Genomic DNA, 21,173 nt, shown 5'->3' on the forward strand with positions numbered 1-21,173 from the left:
CACCCACACCCACAGAATATTTTCGCCCACAACCGAACAACTCACCGAAATCGTGATGAAATAATAATCAGATCATAAACCATCCCAAGGCCCAACATCAGAACCTAACCCACCAAGCCAACTCGCTTACAGCGACTACCACCACAACCCTGCCAATCTATCACTCACACACACCTATTGACACCACCACATCCACGCCTCGGAGAATTTCTGCTGAGGGATTATTCGCACACTCCTAACCCTGTTTCAACACACGCCATATTAGCGCAGTGGACCTGCATGCCCATGGACTATCTGATCTGATTAGTCTTATCAATCATTTGGCCCATAGCCCCACCCACCTTACCAGGTACTAGCGCATACTTGCGTTATTTACTTGATTACACAGTGATCCACTCCCAATTCCACCAAGAAGAAAGCTCGCCCCAGATGAGTGAGTGAGTGAGGGAGGGTTAATATCGGGTCGCGAATTTCCGGCCTCACTCCCACTCCCACAATCCCAAACCACGGAACTAAGCATCGTAGTGTAGTGTCGTGATTGCCGAGGCATCCGATCTCGGAAATACTTTACTTCCGCTGATAGGCGTTTCGCGTCGCGACCATCCACCTGATAGTACATAAGTCTGCTAGGGGGGTGGTTGATTGTGGAAGGATTTTGGCCTTTGGTTTTTGCAACTACACTACACTACTTTCTCTACACACACACACACACACACACAGAGCTTAGTTCTCAACAACGCAACACAACACAACACAATGTACTCCAAATTCTGGCCCAAGGGCGGACTGCCCGGTATTCTTCACCACTACGTACGTCTCCCCCCAAATCCCTCCCATTCCAACCCCCCTAATCACCATCCAACCCCCTCCTCTCCTCCCAACTAACAAAAATAGACCGAAACCCTCGTAACCTTCGAATACACCACGCAAACCCTCTCACAACCACACAGTCTCCTCTTCGTCGGCGGTCTCGGCGACGGCCTCGCCACAACCTCCTACATGGCGGACATCGCCTCAGCCCTAAAATCCACCCCCTGGTCCCTCTTCACCCTCAACCTCACCTCCTCCTACCAATCCTGGGGTCTGGGCCACCTCGACCGCGACACCGACGAAATCGCCCAATGTATCCGCTACATCCAAGAATACAAGCAATCCAAGTACCCGGACGGAAACGGGAAGATCGTGCTGATGGGACACTCGACGGGGAGTCAGTGCGTGATGCATTACCTGTCGAGACCGAATCCGCATACGAGTAAGCCCGCGTTTGATCCGTATTTGGAGCATGTGGTGCGGGTTCCGCTGGACGGGGCGATTATGCAAGCGCCGGTTAGTGATCGGGAGGCGATTGGGTGGGTGTTGGAGAATGGGATGGGGGGGAAGAGTGGGGAGGAGTGTCGGGAGGTTTATGAGAAGATTGTGAAGATGGCGAGGGAGGCGGAACGGGAGAGGTTGAGTGGGAAGGGCGGGGTTTATGATACGATGTTGCCGATTGAGTTGACTTCGTTTGCGTATCCGGCGAACACGCCGCTCAGTGCGAGGCGGTTGTTGAGTTTGGTGAGTCCGGATAGTCCCGAGAATCCCGGGGAGGATGATATGTTTAGTTCGGATTTGGGGGATGAGCAGTTGGAGAGGACGTTTGGGATGGTGGGGAAGGGGGGGTTGTTGAGGGGGAAGCTGATGGTGTTGCATTCTGGGAAAGATCAGTCGGTGCCGGATTGGGTGGATAAGGAGGCGTTGTTGAGGAAGTGGAAGGGGATTACGAATCGGGGCAGTGTTGATGGGAGGGAGATTTGGGATGATGAGCATACGGCTGTTATTCCCAATGCGTCGCATGCCTTGAGTAATGATGATCAGGCGGAGCCGAGACGGTTTTTGGTGGAGAAGGTTATGGGGTATTTGAGGATGGTGCTGAATGTGTAAATGATATCCTTTTTTTTTTTCGTCTTGGTTCTTTTCTTTTGTGAGCTTGAATTGAGTGGTTCTGACTGTTTGAAGTGAAGGTGAAATGGAATTCGTTGTGGGGGGTGGTGGTAAGGGGATGGAGGAGAAGAAGCGTTGGGGGATGATAAGGTGGTACAGGATGTGTGGAGAGTTGCTGGTCATCTGGAGTCTGGCAGTGCCAATGCTGCAGGCAATGCTCGGGGCCGTGACTGGGTCAAGTATGGGTTGATGCTGGCGGTGCTGTTGCTGTGCTCGCCCTACTTCTATCAGACTAGCTGTGGGCTGGGCAATTGATCGTAGTGATAATGATGTGATGTTTGCAGCGTACTCTATTCGATTTATCAGTGGGGTTACTCAGTATAGTCATCTTGCAGATGCCAGCATGTTAACTGTACCGTAGACAGTGTTCGGTTTGATCACTTCTGACATTGGTTCCTTTGCTCTTTCAATTACTCCATGATCTGCGCGTATGACCTCAGGTTCTAGACGATAGTAATTGCTGTGGGTGATGATTTACAGAAACTGTAATAAAGCATAAACTTATTCATTGAGTCAAGAGACAATTATATACAGTAGTCCTACGTACCACCAATAATGTCTATTTACATACTATCAGTGGCACTCTGGTGCTCAAGCAAACCCAGTGTAAATCTCAAAGCTCACGTCATTGTTGAACGACGCAGTAGCATCAAATGTCTGAACGCCTCCGTTGCTGGCCGCATACAGCACATCATCAAAGTGACGGAAGTAGCGGGTAGGATAGCTCCAGGAGCGAAGCGAGGTGCCCTCTCCGTTGAGAGCAGCCTGCGGGCAGAAGGTGGCATCCTCGTGGAACTGCTTGGTGCCATCGTTGGCATTGAGCAGCAGGGCAAAGTTGTAGTGCCGGATATAGCTGCCGGGGTGTCGACGGATTCAAAGGAGAAGCAACCGCTGTAGGCCAGACCGGTGACCACCTTCCAGCTGGCCTCCTCCTGGAGAGTGGTGCTGCTGGACGAAGAGACAACCTGGGTGTTGACGGTGGTGTCAGTGTGGGCGATGTAGCGGGTCGTGTAGCCCGGGGTGGTGACGCGCAGGGAGATGGTGTCTCCTGCTGTGAGCGTGGGTCCGCTGGTCAGCGACGTGACGGCGTATCCAGCATCGACGATGTTGGCCTGGACCGAATTTTCAGTGGCATCGGACGGGTAGCCCGAGGTCATGACGCCCTCGTAGAAGGTACCCTGAGCGCCGTTGCTGTTATCGCCACCGATACCCAGAATGATGGAGCCCTCCTTACTCATGGGATTGTAGCCCGTGTAGTCGGGACGCACGCCACTGTAGTAAGTCGAGAGGGACCCGGACGCGGCGTTGGCACCGCGGATGGACCACTCGTCAGGGCCACCCTTGACGGCAGCCGCGAGGAAGCGATAGGAGATGCTCGGGTCGCCCGAGTTGTATCCCTCGTCGGCACCGGAGAACAGGTTGTTCTCCATGTCGACCATGAGCCAAGGACCGTCGCCGGCACCATAGCCCCAGGCGGTGCTGTTGCCAAGGTAGATGGCCTCCATGTGGCCGGCACCCGTGTCGGTGTTACTAGTCTCGGCATTGCCGTAGTCGAAGCAGCACTCTCCGTTGTAGTGGGTACCGTCCAGGACGGCGTACATGCCCTCTGCCTCATCCCCGGTGGCAACGCCGTTGCCCTTGTCGATGCGGTAGCCGGTACCGGGTGAGACGAAGACGCCGTATGCCTTCTGGCCGTTCAGGGTGACAGGGGCACCAATGGCACTGGCCAAGTTGTCATAGCCGTCGACATCCGGGCCATCGAAACCACCAGGAGGGGCCTGGGTGAGATGATTCTCGTTGCCGGACTGGTCATAGATTTCGGTGATGAGGCAGGTGGTGTTGGCACAGAAGGTGTCTTGGGCAGCGGCATCCGCGACACCGCCGGCGGACAGCGGCGAGATGGTGGTAGTCTCATTATCTGAACCACGCTTCACCTGATAGAGGGCACCAGAGAAGGAACTGTACAAGGCACGAGTGGTGCTGTGCGCAGCAACACAGGGGGTGTCGCCATCGGCATAGATATCACAGGGACCAGCGGTGGCCGTGGCCACGAGCCCTAGGGCAATCAGGCTTCGTCGAGAGAACATATTAGACACCGTTGAGACAGTGGTAAGCAGTAGTCGAGCAGGATATCGCAGGGATAGAGCCACATATTTATAACCTTCGTGCATGGGAAAAGTGGCATGTCTCACTGCCGTGGAGGATTTTCCTCCAATAACTCGGGATAAGGTGAAAATCCTTTGGAGGATGAAGAGTCACCTGTGATGCCATCAATAGGTTCTCCGCCGGGCTTCCAATGTGTGAGGGGAGATACCCCGCAGACGAGATATCAGGGCTCGCAGAATGCCCGTGTCTAGGGCTGACCTGCACCCGTGCCGCCGGGGTTTTTCCCATTGGGGTGCGGGGCCCCGGAACGAAATTGCGATCGTCCCTGACACTCATGCAGCATCCCAGGAACCTCCACTCAAAGTGCCGTGAGCAAACTAGAGGAATTCCCGTGAATGCCGCGTGGTGGAATGTGGTTGCCTTTGCACATTCCTGCAGTGGCAGACAGGGGTGTGGCCAAACCAATGAATGCCATTCATCTCCTCGAACATTGTCAGAAAGCAAGCCCTTCCATCATGTCAGACAATTGTTTGGACTATAGACAGATCTCATGATTGGTAAAATCATGCCATCTTGCTGTCTTTGTCAATCATATGACGAAGCGAAGTTCCTCGGTATCCAAAATGGGACCAGTCACTAGGTTCTCCTGGATCGCCATCTTCAGAGGTAGAGTTTCTGCACGGTAAAGCCCGTGCCACTGGTTCGCCTGTGGGGACGGAGTACTCCGGACACCTCTCAGCAAGTGAATGCTTAATGCCTCAATGCTCCGGTGCTGTAGGCTATCCCAGACGACATATGTTTGGATTACCGATTGACATCTTGACCCTGATTTTTAGTAAGTGGCTATATGTATCAATAAGCAATTGTACCACATAGCTAGCCGTCTCATCGCCCTGATCGACACTCCGTATTTCGATCGTCAGGAACGAGTGAAGCACTGACTTGATCGACCCGATGTGGTCACGTGGAAGAATCAGGTACACTCTCTCAACATCCAATGTAGATCAGTGACTGAGCAGTAACGTCAGCCCAGCGTTGGAAGTGTAGGTAACTATGAAAGCGCCAATCCTTGTTAGATGAGCTGCCAGGTTAGTTTGAAGTGAGTGGTCGTCGCCCCGATATATATTTGTTGAGGCTGGATTCCCGCTTTTTCGGCCGTAGAGCCTCCCCAGAGTATCCACAGCCAGATTTGACGAAGAGAGCGCAGAACAAAGCGTAGCATGCTTGGGGCGGTACGTGCTAGCTTTAGCAATCGGTAACAGGCTAGGGTTAATATGCCTCATTCTCATTGTAAGTGGGAGACATCGCAAGACGCGGACTCGGGCAAGCGTCCTTCTATCATGCCTGTGGAAAGAAATATAACTGCACAAATGACGTCGTAATGCAGGTTATTTCCCCGGACTGGGGAAGAAAAACAATCTGAGCAGCTTGAGATCCGCACAGGATGCACTGCGAATATGGAATGCAGCTGGCATAGTCAGCAACGAGCCGGCTACGGAGAATGACTTACCCGCCCCAGTCATGAGCAAGGATGACTGCATTATGCATAGTACCCGGTCGCAATGTCGCATTACAAGCATAAGCGAATCCGGTGTTCGGATATAATGGATTTTTCAGGCAACCAGGAGCCACTGCCACGTGGTAACCCTCAACTGTGAACTAGGGTGACTCGAAGGATTGGTTTTAGACCTTATGGAGAGTTTGCACCGGTCATGAGACATCTAGAAGGTACATCGTTCCTTTATATAGTGGTTTTTATTTTTAAGTTTGTAGACATAGTGCAGTAGATTTATATATATAGATTATCTATGGGTTGCAGGTGCATCATTTCAGGGATAGTTCGAATGCATTTGTCTTGCTTTCTGGAGGTGAGACATGTCTTCTTGATTGTCTATTTCATCACTAGGACCGCGTTGTACACTGTACACTGGTCCCTCCCTTCCGATAGGTTGGCATCCTCATATACCTGTCACCAAAGGCCGTGAATAGATCATGAGAGACCTTCTGCCGGATACCCACTGGTATCATCTACAAACTACAGACTACACGCATGTCATGGTTTTTCATGTTCGAGAACGCATTAGGCCCCCCGAGAATGGGCCACTGCACGTATCACAAGGACGGTCATCTGTCTTACATGGTTCGGATCGACCAATAGTATTGAGTATAGATGTTTGCTTCGTCTCACCCCAATGTCATCACTAAGATGGATGCGGGAATTAAGACCGATTCTGATATCGCAACCCATTTAATCCAATTATATGGAATATTTCCCCGCAGTAAGCTGGAAATAAGCCCTGCTCTCGGCAATCTAAGATTCTCATATTGATATCGACTCAGTTGTATCTGTATATAAAAACTAACCAAATCGATCGTAGTAGAATCAACACACCCTTAACCACCAGCAAGCCTCCCTCACATACATCCTCATCACACACCCAAACCAACATGCATCTCCTCCCAACAATCGCAGCACTGTCTGCAATCATCACCCACATCCTAGCATCCCCCCTCATGGACACATTCCTCCAAATTCCCGAACTATCCACATACGCCCACGTCTACAACCTAACCGGCGGCATCGTTGAGATCAACCCACTATTTACCAAACGCTACAACTACGACGAAGACAAACGCAACTACACCTTCCTCGCCCCCACCAACGCCGTAAGTCTCCCTCCACCTGCCAATCCCCACCTCACCAAACATAACTGATCAATGAACCCCACAGGCATGGTCCAAAATCCCTGCACCCATCTTCGACATCCTCATGACCCAACAAGCCTACCCCCTAACTGAAGCCCTCCTACGCACCCACATCATCGAAGCCCGTCTCACAGCCTCCGACCTCACCAACATAATCAGTACCCAAGGGGCCGGAGGCATCGCCACCTCCCTCCAACTATCCAACACAACGGCGCAATACCACCACGGTATCTTAACCAAAACCGTCCAGGGGTATTACATCGACTCCAGGACCTCCTCCAACTGCACCGTCCAGATCGATGACCAGGCTGCCATCGTAACACCAGACATCGAGGCAGATAATGGCCTAATCCATACAATCGATCAGGTCATTGACCCATTCCTAATCTACGGCGGAGGACCGAGTAATCGAACCGCCAAACCCACAATGGAGACAACGAACTTGACTATTGGTGGCCTCTTAGCCACCGACTCCCGCCTCGTGAACTCATCGAAGATCCTCAAGATAAACTCCCCTGATACCCTGCGCCGACTATCGACACAATCGAACGAGAAGCAGTTCTTCGTGGCTCCGCATAACGAAGCCTATGATCTAATGCCTACAATCCTTCCTGTATTCCGTAAGTTATACCACTATTTACTCCTATATGAAAATCATGGAATCTACCCACTAACCGGAAGGAAAAGACACCCTAGTAGCACCATACAAAAGCCCCTTTAACACTCTAATGTGGCAATACGGGTGGCTCGATAGCAACGGGGAAAAGCTTTCCGGGCTATCTTTCGATAGTCCTCTGACGGTGACCAGCGACATCACAGGGCTAAACCTCACCGTGACTCAGTCAAACGGCGCCATATTCATCATGAATGCGGGCCTCGTCACCCAGGTAGAGACCTCAAATGGGTATTTGTGGATTGTGGATCGGTGGTTGGATCCGTTATATGAGGCTTTTGGTCCGGTTGACCGGTTTGGGATGTTGGAGTGGGTGTGAACAATTGCAAGAGGTAGTCAATCGATCCGGATGGGCTAGCGTATTCATCCAAGTATACACTCTTTCGACTTTAGTATGTTGATTACTGTCGTGCCTTTTGGAACTTTGCATAATTGTGTTTTATAAGGGAGAAGGATATATGTAGAAAAATGGAAAAATCACCCAACCTTCTAATAGTATATTGTTTTCTTTTTCTATTTGAGTAGAATTTCACTTTACATTCCGGTGGTGAAGATGTTTCGATACATATCAAAAAGCGATCTGATATAGACTATAGAGGTATGAACTGGGAATACCGACTCGTTGAAGAATTGTCGGGTTGGGTAGCCGCTGCAAAGCCCAACGTCATTATGGTAAGACATGCGCCTGGACCTAACATAATTGGAAGCCATATCGGAGAATATAACACAAAATGTCCAGGTTTCCCTCTAGTCCATTTGCAATAGTATTTCCACTTAACATATCTAAAATAACCAAATTATTGCACCAACCTGACGAGCGAGGCTCCATCGGCATGAGACCTTGGCATAGATCAATGACTGATCTTGATAACGATTTTCCCCATATGTTTGGCGGCATATAGATAATCAAACGCCGCCTGCGACTCCTCAAAGCTAAACGATGTTTTATCTATAATAGGATCAAGTCGTATGTTCTTCTCTGTTAAGAAATCGCAGAGATTCTGTTGATCAATTTTAGATCCCACGATATGTCCTCTGTGACCAATAAGCAGGATTAGTTTTCATAGAAGCCTCAAGAAAATCGCTTCTAAGGCCATTTCCCGGTTTGATTAAGGTATATGGGTTACACGCACCTCATTGTCGCTTGCTTGGCCAGAAGGGGTGTCATGGTATTAGGATATTGATCCACCGAATGGCCTCCTAGAAAGCCGACCAAGGAAACGGTGCCTCGTTTAGCGAGCGATGACAGGCTTCGAGATAGAGTCGTCTGCCCCACGTTCTCGATAACGACATCGACGCCGCGTCCGTTGGTGAGTCGAAGCACTTCTTGGTCCCATTGAGGGTGGATGCGATAATTAATCGTATCCACGGCGCCAGCCTTACCCAGGGAACACACTATACTGAGTTTGTCGTCGGAGGAAGACATGATAATTGGGTGGATACCGGCAGCTAAACAAATTAGAATGGCAAACATGCTTACTCCGCCGGTCCCTGGATAGAAGCATATATCAGTATTTTGAATATTTTGGAATTATAACCTGGTAGGATATAATGTACCTTGAAGCAAAGCTGTACCATTCGTCCGTGGCATATTCAAAGCCGTCCATGCAGTGGTTCCGGCACATGTTATGCAAGCAGCCTATCATTAGCAGTCAGAATGTAAGTATGTACCAGTTGAGTTTCTTGGAGTCAATTCTCACCTCTTCCCAAGACAGATGATCAGGCAGGCGTACTAGCTCTCTCTGATCAAAGACCGCAAACTCTCGTAAGACCCCATCGACATCGCCACCTAGTCTCATGGCTGCTTCCTCCTCTGTGCCGGTAACATTGCTCAAATCGAAGATCGGCGCAACACGATCGCCCACGTTGAACGTTAACACATTCGATCCCATGGCGATGACTTCTGCAGCGCAATCAGAGGCTGGAATACCTTTGTCTTTCACTGCAGCATAATTTCCGGTCATCATCGCAATATCTCGGTAGTTGAGGGACACGGCATGGATCCGAATCAATACCTGCTCGGGATGAAGGAGTGATGGTAATTCCTCCTGCACGAGTTCAAGGGACGATCCATCGGCAGAGCGCCGGAATGCTCTGTACGTCTGGGGGATGGACATGGTGGTTTCTGCTAACTTGGGCGAGATGAGCTCACAGGTTTGAGTCGGCGGCAACCCATCCTTTATATAGTGCCCGGTACACATCTCGCTTCTTTGACCGTGCCACTTAATAAGATGTTTGGCTGCTTATCAATCCATTACATCACTGCTTTTTCATCTATTTGTGGAGGCCTGCCACCTTTTCGCCGGTGGTGGGCGGGCGAGAATTTGTGTATCACTTTTGAAGTAGTTGGACGGAATGGGAACAAAATCGGTCTTAGGGGGGCTCTTCGCCTATGGAGAAGTCTCTCCACTCTTTCATGGAATTAAATACGCAGGATCCGGGTGGGATGGTCCGGGTTAAAGGAACGAACTTTAGTGTTGAACTCAAAACTCCATCTGCACTTATTCAGTCATAGTGGGTCTGATTATGGGGGTGTCCAGGCTAACCTCTGTGACCTCACCTAACCCAATTCATCTCGAGCGTTCTTCCAATAGAGGGGCATAATCGGCTTGGAAAGCATGAGAAGGCGCTCATAGACAGTAGCTTTTTCGAGGCCTACAAGTGACCTTTCTCCCATGAAGATTCAACTAATTGTTGAGCCCATAGTGCAAAATATAAACGGACACGGTTATTCCGTATAACATAACGCTGGGGCTATACTTTCGCGCCATTATCTAAATCTATACAACACATGAAACATCTCTCGTCAAAACAGGAGCTAAGTCAAATTATTCTTCACTCTTTCTATCATCTCCCTCACCCTCCCAAAATAGACGTCCCAGTCTAACTGCATTCTATCCTCCTCGGTCAGCGCCATCTCGACGGCCTGAACAAGCCTCTCGGACCACCCTTGGATCCACCAGGCCCGGCGGTCAAAATATCCCAGAATAATGGCATAGTGCAAAAGTATCAGCAGAGCAGAGGGATTACGTCTGCGAACGCGCTCCCAGAAGGGCATCTCGACCAGCTTCCAGCTACATCGCTATGTAGGAGTCGACTGTCAGCTCATTCAAGGCAATATCCGAAGCCAACTCATCAGCATACTGATCACCCCCCATCCACTCCGCCACCTGAAACCACCAACTCCCTCTCCCAAAGCGCATCGCAGTCGTAAACTCCCAGTACTCCGGATACCAGCCGGCCGACTCCCAATCCGAAAACCCCGATAAATGACCATCATCATCAACGACAATATTATGGGCTTTGAAATCCCCATGCGTAAACATAATCCGATGAGGGCGGTCTTGAATTCTTCTTGCACAGGACAAGACTTGATTGTATTCCACAATCGATTCGAACCCATGGGACGAGGCCGGGGTAAGAAGATATTCATAAAAGTCATCTGTATTTGCAAACGGTCCCATGATATGAGAAGGGATTCGAGGACTCCGTAAACAGGTCCCAAGTGGTGAGCAAATAGCGGTTGGATTGGGAAGACACCATCGACGCATGGAGTGTACGCATGTCCGCAATTCATTTAGCCACGGCTCCTCAGTCTCGACTTGCAGTGGATCAAACGAGTTCTCCAGTGGCACGCCAGGTATCCTTGTCATCAGGATGGAAATCCTTCGATTGAATGGATCAGCTGGATGTTCGCCACAACTGAGGAATTTTGGAACGGGGATTCCGGCAGCAGCTGCCATTTGCATTGCTGCTGCTGCTTCCTCGATGCTGGTTCGGTCTGTCCATTTCATGACAAGACCAAATGGTAATTGCACAATCTGGGCGTTGAAAGGGATATTAAACCATGAGCAGTAGTGTTGAGAAAGATAAAATAACGCCCTGTGAAGGAATCCCCACGCCCTTCTGACAGTTTTCCCTGGGATACGTGGTGTCGCAGGAGTCTTTTCAGAAACCGTATACTAGACAGTCCGTGGCCAGGTAAACTCTGGGAGTAAGATACGTGGAACCAGTAAGTTCGTCATTTTTTTCAAGAAAAATCTACAACATAAAGTTGTGATCGAGAGAAATCGGGCTTCCAACCCTTTGTATGTTATGATCATGTGATGAAGACTACCCGCTGGCAGTTGCCACGGAAATCCCTGTGATTGGTCAGATCCCCGGATTCCTCTGCACCTGCAATTCAGCGCACAATTTTCATAAATCTGATTATGGGACTGATTCACTTTTACAAATATCTTCCTAATCGTTCTTTAGAAGGTATAAGGACGAGTACAGAGTACAGCGAGTTCAACCCGATCTCCCCTCTAGTTGTACACATCAGACACTCTCGACCTCTTATCATCCATTTTATCACCCAAAGCCCGTGAAAAGAACCCTGGATATTACTTAGATTTCTATAGTACCTCTTCAATGCTTGATTATTGCTGCCGTTTACTGTGGTGATAGTTGTCCTTCGGTGTTTGGTGTATATATATATTGTCGCTGTCGGTAATGAATCCCAACAAAGGTGAACCACCAGGGAAGGTCTGTTTACATACGAGAACACATCAATCCAAATACGCGTCTCTGGAAGAATAAGGTTACATATGAGATTTATATACCCTAACTAGCGCCCGGCTTTGCGCAGCAGCGACAGGTTATCCAGACAACAGTATCTAAAACAAGGTCCTTGATACATTACCCTAAGTGGAACGGTATCAGATAAGATAGATAGCCTTGTTTGAGACAAATGAATAAGGCAGGTGAGCCGGCGGCGAAAGTACATAGTTATATCTAACTGCATCTTTTTGAGTATACTTTGCCACATCTTTGCTGATATTTAATGCTAGTGCTTGAAAAGTGCTATTGCAAGATTTACGAGGAGATATAGGATTAAACAACCATGGTCCTCCACTTGTTTCCATTGATGAACCAGTTATGATAACTATGACCATACAAGCACCCATTCACTGCATCCACTACAGACACCGCTCAATCAAATTTAATCTCACTCGCCGCAACCACCAACGCCGCCAGATCCTCCAAGCTCGCTGCACTAGTCACATCAAGCGCCGACACTTCCGCCACAAACGCCCGCGATACCCATTGCCGCAGCTCCACCGCCAGCAACGAGTCCACGCCCTGCAATGCGAGCGAGCGCTGCAGGTCGATCTCCCCAGGGGAGAGACTCAGAGCACGGGCCAGCTTCTGAATCAGTCCTTCCACAACGACGGTTGTGGCCGCGGTAGCCGAACTTGCTTGCCTCAGCGCGCGGTGCCAGGCGCTGGTGGACGTGTCAGAGGCGGCGCTGGAGTCAGCAGACAGGGTGAGATTGGCGTCAAGTGGCAGGTCTTGCGGCAGAGATTGGAACATGCTGCGCTCGAGGAGCCAGTCGGGGGGTTCGAGGCCATGCGCGCGCAGCTGGGCGGGGGTGATGAGGCCGACCAGGATTTGGGGGTAAGTGGATATGAGAGTACTGGTGGTGGAGGAAAGGCGTGGATCCAACGGCCCGCCCTGGTTCACGGCGGGGTCGCAACATCGCTCTAGTAGACCCAGGAATTCATTCTCGTTGATTTGCGCCATAGCCGAGACCTTGTCCACACGAGACATGTATTTTTCTTGTTCAGCGACGATGCCGACTTCTCGCATCCACCCGAGGTTGAGCGAGATGGCGCGCTGGCCGAGGGACCGTCGATAGGCGGCGAATGCATCTTGAAAAGTGTTGCCCGCGGCATAGTTGGCCTGGGAGACGGTGCCGATGATGCCGGCGAGAGAGGATAGGAGGATGAAGAAGTCGAGGTCCGTGGGGAGGAGAGTATGTAGGTTCTGCGTGCTCTGCACCTTGGATTGGAGCGTCGTATTCCACTGGTCGAAGGTGAGACTTTCGAATATCGTATCCTATGGAAGGGAGCGTTAGCATAAAGCCTTGGGTTTAGGGCTCCACTCGGGACCGAATGTACCTGTAGAACCATCGTCGCTTGAATGCACCCCCGAATGGGAGGCAGATCATTGCAGTGTTCCAGAGCACTAGCCAAGGCAGCCGGGATGGTGGCATCGCATTTGGGAGCCCTGACCTCAACACCTCGCTCGGTCAACTCGCGGACGAGCGCCTGGGCTGCCACTGACTGAGGACCAGAGCGCGATAGCAGAATCAAATTCTTTGCTCCCATTGATGCCATCCATCGAGCGGCACTTCGTCCTAGTCCGCCGAGGCCCCCGGCGATCACATAGGTTGCCTCTGCCGGGAAAGAGTACGAAGGAAGATGCCGAAGAGATGTCTATTGATGCGTCAGCGTATTATAGAAATTTCTTCCAAGAGGACCGTGCTTACCCGGACGAGGTCTGTGGAATTCAAGTTGATGACCAACTTGCCAGTATTCCGCCCACTCTGCATCAATCGGAAAGCATCCACCGCCGCGCCGATGGAGAATTCCTGGAGCGGCCTGGCATGTGTCAGCGTCCCAGAGCGCACCATCTCCATCACTGGCACCAATGACTCCTGGATGAGTGCTGGTCTATCTTCGGGCATCTGGTCGATTGCCACCGCGGAGAACGACACATTGCGGCCGAATTTGATCATCGAGAGGCTGGAATTGGATTGAATGTCCGACTTGCCCAGTTCAACAAACCGGCCGTACGGGGCAATGCACTCCCACGAGGCCACGAGACCATCGCCGGCGAGGGAATTGAGCACCACATCCACTCCCTGGTTGTTGGTGAGGCGCATGATGTGACGCTGGAATGATGTATCCCTGCTGAAGAGTACTTGCTCGTCAGGAATCCCGTAGAGATCTTTGACCAGATCTCGCTTTTCGTCCGAGCCGACGGTGACGAAGACTCTGGCCCCTATCGACTGGGCCAGCTGGATGGCCATCTGGCCGGTACCCCCGGCCCCGGAGTGGATAAGGACAGATTCACCTGGCCGAAGCCGAGCGACTACCACCAGCGAATGGTGGATGGTTACGCCACCAAGTGGAATGGCACATGCGACCGCCAAAGAAATCGTCTCAGGGACCTTGGCAGCTAGTCGGTAGTTACAGCGTGCCCGGGTTCGCAAGCAGCCCAGAATGACGGCGCAAACTCGATCCCCGGGCTGGAAGTCGGGGCATGCGGAGCCGACACGCGTCACGATGCCTGCGCACTCGCACCCCAGACTGTGACCATCGTTCAATTTTCCCAGCAGAACAAATACGTCACGGAAGTTTACCCCTACCGAATGGACATCGATTTCGATCTCGTCCCTGCCTATCGGCTGATCCTGGACCTCCAAATCCTCGAGGAAGATCATGGACGTGCTGTCCACGGAGCCTGGAGTGGTGATGGCGCATGTCCAGGGGGTGTCTGGATGCAGCGGCCTCATCCGCGGAGGAGCTTGGGTTTGCTCGAAGAGGGCCTCATTAAGAGGCTCGGCAGCATCCACGCGCGCGATGTGAAGCATTCCCTGCTGCTCTCGGTATTGAAGCTCGCTCGCCTTTCCGTTCGCCCGAAGCCTATCCCCCAGGATGCAATCAATATGCCGTGCCCATATCTGAGGTTGGGCCCGGTGGTCTTCCAAGTGCACGGTGACCATTGACAAGCGATTGTTCTCGGTGCACAGAGTCCTGGCCAAGCCATCGACGACGTAAGTCTCAGGGGATAGGGGAGAGCCGTGACTTGCCGCTGTGATCCATACGATGTCCAGTGCTTTACACAGAAAGTGTTGTAATTTGCTGAACATGGCCCCGTCTAGATCAACCAGGAGTGGTTGCTCTAGTTCTGGTAGGAATACCACAAGGGGGCTTTTGCACAGGTCGATGGTGTTGATATCCCATATCGAGCACGTATCAAATCCTGTTTCCCTTTCACGTCCCAGTTCCATCAGCAGATAAACCAGATGGGATTGCATGCGCGAGTCTGGGTGGACGACAAAGACAATGGGCCTGGCCGAGTGGTTCTTCTCAGCGGCCCCTCCGGCCGTGGCAACCATCAGGCAGGATCCAAGATCGTCCCGGAACAAGGCATCGAGCCCATTAAAACCTTGTGCACTCAGCGCCTCGGACCAGTTGCTCTCTGGATAATCAAGGTTGCGCTCGGGAGTTGATCCATCTGCTGCAATAACCAGTTAGACGTGTGCCGTTTGGTCAGAGCTCCTAGTACTTGCCTAACCACGATTCCACGAGAGCACCCAGGATGAAGCCGTCTCTCAGAGTGTATGCTCCTGGCGACTCGACCAAAAGCAGCTTCCCGCCCCTTCGACAACCTGTCAGCCCAAGGACCGTCCTGTCCGGGTGGAGGAATACTCACGGCTTAAGCAACCTCCGGATATGGTGGAGGCTAGGGCCGATGTGTCGCGTACCATGTGATAGCTAGTGTCTCAGGATCAGCATCAATACAGGCATCGTGTCTATAACTCTTACCCATGCCGTAATAACAAGGTCATAGCTTCCCACATGGAATCCTTGCGCGGCCGGATCACGCTCCACATCCAGGGTTTTGAATGTGACACGCGGCCCCAGTGCCCCGAGCCGCGCCTGCGCTTGTTCGACATGAGTGTTTGATATGCCTGTACAGTCATAGTGTGCAAACCGATAAGTCTCGGATCCATCTTCGCCACGACGCGAGAGGCTGTTAAGTATCTGCTGGGTCATTGCCCCGGACCCCGTGCCGACCTCGAGTATGCGCATCTGGGGACTTTTGTGGGTCAACACGTCAATATAGTTGGTCAGCTCGTTCTGTTCCCACAGCTGACTGAACAAGACACGACGATACTCCGTTAGAAGTCTATCGTCGCTCCCGAGTAAGCTCTGTGGCTCGGTGCTCCCGTCGAGGATGGCATCCAGTTGTTTGCTGACTGTGACATAGAGATTCCCCAGTGGACTCAATTTCATGACCTGCCCTTCGAGGGCGGAGATCTCGGTCTCATCCTGCGGGATGGTGTCTGCTGACAGAGGGGCAGATTTCTCCAGCATCCGGTCCAGCCAGGCCACATATTCTCGAAGATGACTGGGGAGCTCTGTACCCCGACGCTCACTGACCGCACGTACGGCTTTCTGCACATAGGATGAAAGCAAGCGATCCAGGTGTCGGCCAAGGTCTGCATGCCGAGCTTCGCGCGGGGCCTTGCAGCAGGACTGCAGCTGCTGTGGGGTGAGGAATGTGGGATCAGGCTTCCAGCTGAGCGAATAGCACAGGTCCCTGCGCTCCGAGTCAAGTACCTGGACATTATTACCGGACATCGACGTGGTCTCCATCCCGGAGATCCACAATCGCAGCTGTCCCATGCTGTCCAGGGCAAAGACGGAGGTGTCAGTCCCGCGCAAGCCTTTGAAGCGGCTCTGAGCAACGGCTCGAAGGGCCGCGGTGTCCGAGGACGAAGCTCCTGCGTTTGAGATCCACGCTTCGCGCACACGCGTCGAGACAAGGCCGGTGGTGACCGAGCTTTGACCACCGTGTGTCAGAGCCACCCATCCCAGCTGACCGAGACCGTCGAGGGTCGCCGGATGGACCACATGGGGATCTGAAGGGCTGTGTGACTCTTCCATGCTCCACTGGAATGGCGTGACGTATCCTATGGAGGTGCTGCAGCCATCCCAATGGAGGTCATCCAGCACTTGGAATGATGGACCATACTGTAGCCCATTGCCCTCGAACGCCGTATAGATCTTGTCCTTGGACACGGAAATGAGGCACTCACGCTGGGCAGCTGCCCACCTCTCTTCATAGTAGTCCGCTTCCCGTCGGGAATGAAGATGAAGGCTGGCACTGCCCCCTTCTGTAGATGCCACGGCATCTGTTGTGGTTTGATACTGGACGGATATCTGTCCCCGGCAATTCAACTGCCACCGGTCTCCCGCTGCAGAGTAGATCTGGAACTCATATGCATGCGACGAATGATCCATACGAGAACGTGTAGGGGTCATATGCAAATGGGTTTCGGTGGGCTCGATCGTCCGGATCGAAATGGGATTGAGAAAGAGAGCATCATGTAGAAAGTATCCCGCGACTGGTCGTCCCTGGTCCGCGAGTTGTCGGGCCCCCTCGATGGCCATGACGATCATTCCAGTGGCCGGATAGATCGCCTTTCCGTTCACGGCATGATCCAACAGCCACGGACTGTCGCTGGCGTCAAAGACCTTCCGCCACTTGCTCTGGGATGGCGTTGACTCGGGGGTAGGGACCCCTATCAAATCGAGCTTCGGGTGCGATCGAACTCGTACATTCCTGGTCGCTTCCCTTTCATACCAGTACCGCTTAGTGTGATTGAACGGGTATTCAGGGAGCTTGGTCAAAAGATTCTCGAAGCCGGTTCCGTCCGTCTGGCACTGGTTTACTTCCTCCAGAAGGACGCTATGACCATGGACGAAGAGGCTTCCCACCGTGCGTTGCACGGACGCGATGGCTGGCAGATGGCGGTCCAAGATGCTGCAGTACCGAACCTCTCTTTCGCGCTCACTTGATTCCACCAGCTGACAAAAGGGCCGTTTCAGCGCGCAATGAGGCCCAATCTCCAGCCAGTCACTGATGATGTGTTTTTTGGATGCCCCCAATCGCTTATGGCGTTGCTCCTTCTTAGCTGACCCGGAGAGAGCGTTGGCCATGGCTGCAGAGAACCGAACGGGCTGGGTCATGTTGTCCACCCAGTAAGTGCCAGTGGACAGGACGCCCAGACCGTCGACCGTTTGCCCGGTGACAGAGGAAATCATCGACGTCGTTTGTGCCAGGCCCTTCTCTTGCATAGTGAGGTCAGTCAAGGCTTGTTCGTACTCTGCTGCGACCTGCTCCATCTGGGGGCTGTGATATGCGACCCCCGTCCGAAGGCGGTGCGACAGAATCTGCTCGGCCTCAAGAATCGACTTGAGCCGGTCAATAGCTTCCGAATGACCGGATATGGTCACATTGGACGGGCTGTTGATGCATGAGATCGATATAGCCTGTCCCGGCATTGCGGACGTTACGCGGTCGAGATACGGCTCGACGGCGGTCTCGGAGAGGTTCACAGCCAACATGGCGCCGCTGCCATCCGCGCGGCGGAGGCGACTGGCGAGAGCCCCTCGGTAGTAGGAGACTTTACAGGCGGATTCCAAGGACAGCCCACCTGTAGCATACCTGCCTCACTGTTAGATGTACTGATGCAAGCTCAATTCCAGGGTCAATGACATACGCTGCAGCGATCTCACCGGAAGAATGTCCGATGACAATTCGAGGCTTCATTCCCATGGATGTGAGTAGCTCCACCAGAGAGATCTGCAGTGCTGTCGTCATCGGTTGTGCATATTCGGGGTCGCTTATATCGAATTCGCTTTCCACGCCATTGAGGCGCTCTGTCGCGGGTTAGCAAGCAATGCCTCTTGGCTTGCTTGTGTGAAAGGAGATGAACCACTCACCAAGTATAGACCACGAGCAACCGAAACTGTGAAATGCACGTTGACAATGCTCCATGGTCTCCCGAAAAGCCGGGAAGCACAATAGCTCCACCCCCATCCTGTAGTACTGGGCCCCTTGCCCTGTAAAGATATAGCCGAGGCCGAGAGAACTACCAGCTCTGACTGGCTGTGAGATAACAGCCTGGATATTCTGCAAGGTAGCCAGTGAATCCGCGACAGCAAATGCCTTCCATTTAAGCTGGCTCCGCCTCGTTGTCAAGGTCCTCGCGAGTTGTTTCAAAAACGGCTGCTCGTCCCTCTTCTCGAGTGTGAGGCTTTTGAAGAATGCCGTGTAGGCTGCGACTAGTCGCTGGATGCCCCCTTCGTCATCTGCGGAGAGCAAGAAAATCTGAGAGGGCAATCGAACGCTCCAGCCGTCTGCCCCGTCACGGCTATAGAAGCTGTCCAGTGCAGTATCTATGGAGGCACCGGGTTTGGGAACTACAGCGGCCGGATTGCTTGGAGCTGGGGGTAAGCAGTGAGCTCTAGAGATTCCTCGCTGTTGCAAATAGTGATAGGCATCTTCGAGAATGGCATGTGAGTTCGATCCCCCGAACCCAAAAGAAGCGACCGATGCACGCCGCAGACCTTGGGACGGCCATGGAATGATCTCGGTGGGGATCTATCAGACTTAAGTCAGTTGTGGGTTGCACTGTGGTCTTTGTCTCCTTTACGTACCCTGAGATTGTAAAACTCGGCATCGATATTGGGATTCAGATGCTCGAAATTGGCATTCGGCGGGATGAGCCCATTTTCGAGTACCATGACGGCTTTGACAATGCCAGCTATGCCGCTTCCCCCTTCTAGGTGGCCAATATTGGATTTGACTGCACCTCTAGAACCAGCATCCGTCAGGTAGATCCAGTGGGGCAACATAATCACGCACACTCACATGTAGAGGGGATCTTCTGGCGACCGGAGCGTGCGGAAAACACTGCCAACCGCCTCTGCCTCGATGGGATCTCCTATAGCAGTACCCGTCCCTATAGAGCATGTCAGGCCCCAGGGGACTGCCGGGAAGGGCGAGTTTATGGATCATGGGGCCATACCATGTGCTTCGAAATATCTCGTGAGAGAGAGGTCTAAACCGGCCTTCTCATAGGTGTCTAAGATCAAGTGGGCTTGGGCATCTTTACTGGGCTGCGTCAGACCCGGGGTATGCCCGTCCTGATTCGACCCAGTGGACCGGATCACGGCCCGAATGGTGTCTCCGTCACGGATGGCATCGCCAACCCGTTTGATGACGACAACCCCAACCCCCTCGCCTCGACCGTACCCGTTCGCCCGAGCATCGAAGCTGAAGCAGCGCCCGTCGGGGGATGTAAAGCCCATCTTGATCAACGAGACAATGGGTTCAATGCCAATGATAATGTTGCACCCGGTCACAAGGGCCTATGGAGGGTCAGGTTAGTGTCATATGATCTACGCCGTGGGGGCGTGCTCACCATGTCCGAGTCACCATTTCGCAGGCTTTGGCACGCCAGATCCAATGCCATCAGGCTACTGGAACACGCCGAGTCCAAGTTCACGGACGGTCCCCGGAAGTTGAAGAACCAACTCAGGCGATTGGCAAGCATACAGGCGGTGGAGCCCACCGCAGTGTATTTGGGCATGAAATCCGGATCATGCGTGATGATATGTCGGTAGTCGTCTGCCATACAGCCATTGAAGACGGCCGTCTTTGATCCGCTAAGTTTTTCGATGGGCATGCCGGCTGTTTCGGAGAGGGTCGTCAGCTATACTCCCAACAAGATTGGCCAATGGAAGTGATACCGTTCTCCAGTGCCCGGTAGGCAGCTTCCAGCAAGAGGCGGGCCTGAGGGTCCATGGCGCATGCTTCCGTTCCCGACACCCCGAAAAAGGAAGCATCAAAGAGTCCACAATCCTCCTTCATGAAATGGGCACCGGATACGAAACCCTTGGCCTTGTATCAGCGGACCACATCAGCCTGAGGTGTTGGGTTGCCCACCTTGGACTTTGGATTGGCGAAGGCTTCCAGGTTGAACCTGTCCTTCGGCCATTCTTCCATCGCGCACTGTTTTTCCAGGAGCATCGACCAGAAGGACTCGGCCGTCTCAGCATCTCCCGGGAATTTGATCGAGAGACCAACGATAGCAATGTCGTCCATGGTGGTGGTTGGTAATCTGAGTTTTTCGAGTGTAGAGGTCTTGAGCATGGTTCGATTCTGGAATCATTAGCCCTCACGGCTATCTTATTTAATCCCAAGGGGGATAGGGCTCTTGATGTGAAACGACCTACCGCTCGGTCGTAGCGACCATAACATCCCCTGTAGGCCTTTATCCAATGCTCCATGGAGACAGGTG

At 52.4% G+C, this 21,173-nt stretch overlaps 6 protein-coding genes across 6 annotated transcripts; 2 read left to right on the plus strand and 4 right to left on the minus strand.

Moving 5' to 3' along the window:
- The first annotated feature begins 701 nt into the window (after positions 1 to 701).
- Positions 702 to 1,976, plus strand: sidJ (putative siderophore biosynthesis lipase/esterase). Its single transcript, XM_025614591.1, has 2 exons — positions 702 to 810; positions 895 to 1,976. The coding sequence occupies exons 1-2, from the start codon at positions 757 to 759 to the stop codon at positions 1,918 to 1,920; spliced, it is 1,080 nt and encodes a 359-aa protein (XP_025466294.1). The 5' UTR covers positions 702 to 756; the 3' UTR covers positions 1,921 to 1,976.
- Positions 1,977 to 2,519: 543 nt separating this feature from the next.
- BO94DRAFT_599223 (alpha-L-arabinofuranosidase B) lies at positions 2,520 to 4,067 on the minus strand (the record flags this gene model as incomplete). Its single annotated transcript, XM_025616304.1, has 2 exons — positions 2,520 to 2,775; positions 2,850 to 4,067. The coding sequence occupies 2 exons, from the start codon at positions 4,065 to 4,067 to the stop codon at positions 2,572 to 2,574; spliced, it is 1,422 nt and encodes a 473-aa protein (XP_025466295.1). The 3' UTR covers positions 2,520 to 2,571.
- A 2,467-nt stretch (positions 4,068 to 6,534) lies between these two features.
- On the plus strand, positions 6,535 to 7,785 carry BO94DRAFT_599227 (fasciclin domain-containing protein; the record flags this gene model as incomplete). Its single annotated transcript, XM_025616305.1, has 3 exons — positions 6,535 to 6,753; positions 6,818 to 7,412; positions 7,480 to 7,785. The coding sequence occupies 3 exons, from the start codon at positions 6,535 to 6,537 to the stop codon at positions 7,782 to 7,784; spliced, it is 1,119 nt and encodes a 372-aa protein (XP_025466296.1).
- Positions 7,786 to 8,316: 531 nt separating this feature from the next.
- Positions 8,317 to 9,582, minus strand: BO94DRAFT_519434 (zinc-dependent alcohol dehydrogenase family protein; the record flags this gene model as incomplete). Its single annotated transcript, XM_025610070.1, has 4 exons — positions 8,317 to 8,500; positions 8,599 to 8,956; positions 9,023 to 9,104; positions 9,166 to 9,582. 4 exons carry the CDS (start codon positions 9,580 to 9,582, stop codon positions 8,317 to 8,319), a joined length of 1,041 nt encoding a protein of 346 aa, XP_025466297.1.
- A 957-nt stretch (positions 9,583 to 10,539) lies between these two features.
- BO94DRAFT_566951 (phosphotransferase family protein) lies at positions 10,540 to 11,814 on the minus strand (the record flags this gene model as incomplete). Its single annotated transcript, XM_025614592.1, has 2 exons — positions 10,540 to 11,427; positions 11,785 to 11,814. The coding sequence occupies 2 exons, from the start codon at positions 11,812 to 11,814 to the stop codon at positions 10,540 to 10,542; spliced, it is 918 nt and encodes a 305-aa protein (XP_025466298.1).
- A 547-nt stretch (positions 11,815 to 12,361) lies between these two features.
- Positions 12,362 to 21,078, minus strand: BO94DRAFT_519435 (type I polyketide synthase). Its single transcript, XM_025610071.1, has 15 exons — positions 20,819 to 21,078; positions 20,599 to 20,767; positions 20,295 to 20,563; positions 19,899 to 20,241; positions 19,742 to 19,832; positions 19,528 to 19,684; positions 19,292 to 19,471; positions 18,811 to 19,198; positions 18,588 to 18,747; positions 15,844 to 18,532; positions 15,731 to 15,792; positions 15,588 to 15,676; positions 13,779 to 15,535; positions 13,408 to 13,725; positions 12,362 to 13,345 (listed from the first exon to the last, which is right to left on the minus strand). Exons 1-15 carry the CDS (start codon positions 21,023 to 21,025, stop codon positions 12,440 to 12,442), a joined length of 7,785 nt encoding a protein of 2,594 aa, XP_025466299.1. The 5' UTR covers positions 21,026 to 21,078; the 3' UTR covers positions 12,362 to 12,439.
- Between the last annotated feature and the right edge of the window lie 95 nt (positions 21,079 to 21,173).

Source organism: Aspergillus sclerotioniger (genome assembly GCF_003184525.1).
Source record: "Aspergillus sclerotioniger CBS 115572 chromosome Unknown BO94scaffold_18, whole genome shotgun sequence".
NCBI lineage: Eukaryota > Fungi > Ascomycota > Eurotiomycetes > Eurotiales > Aspergillaceae > Aspergillus > Aspergillus sclerotioniger.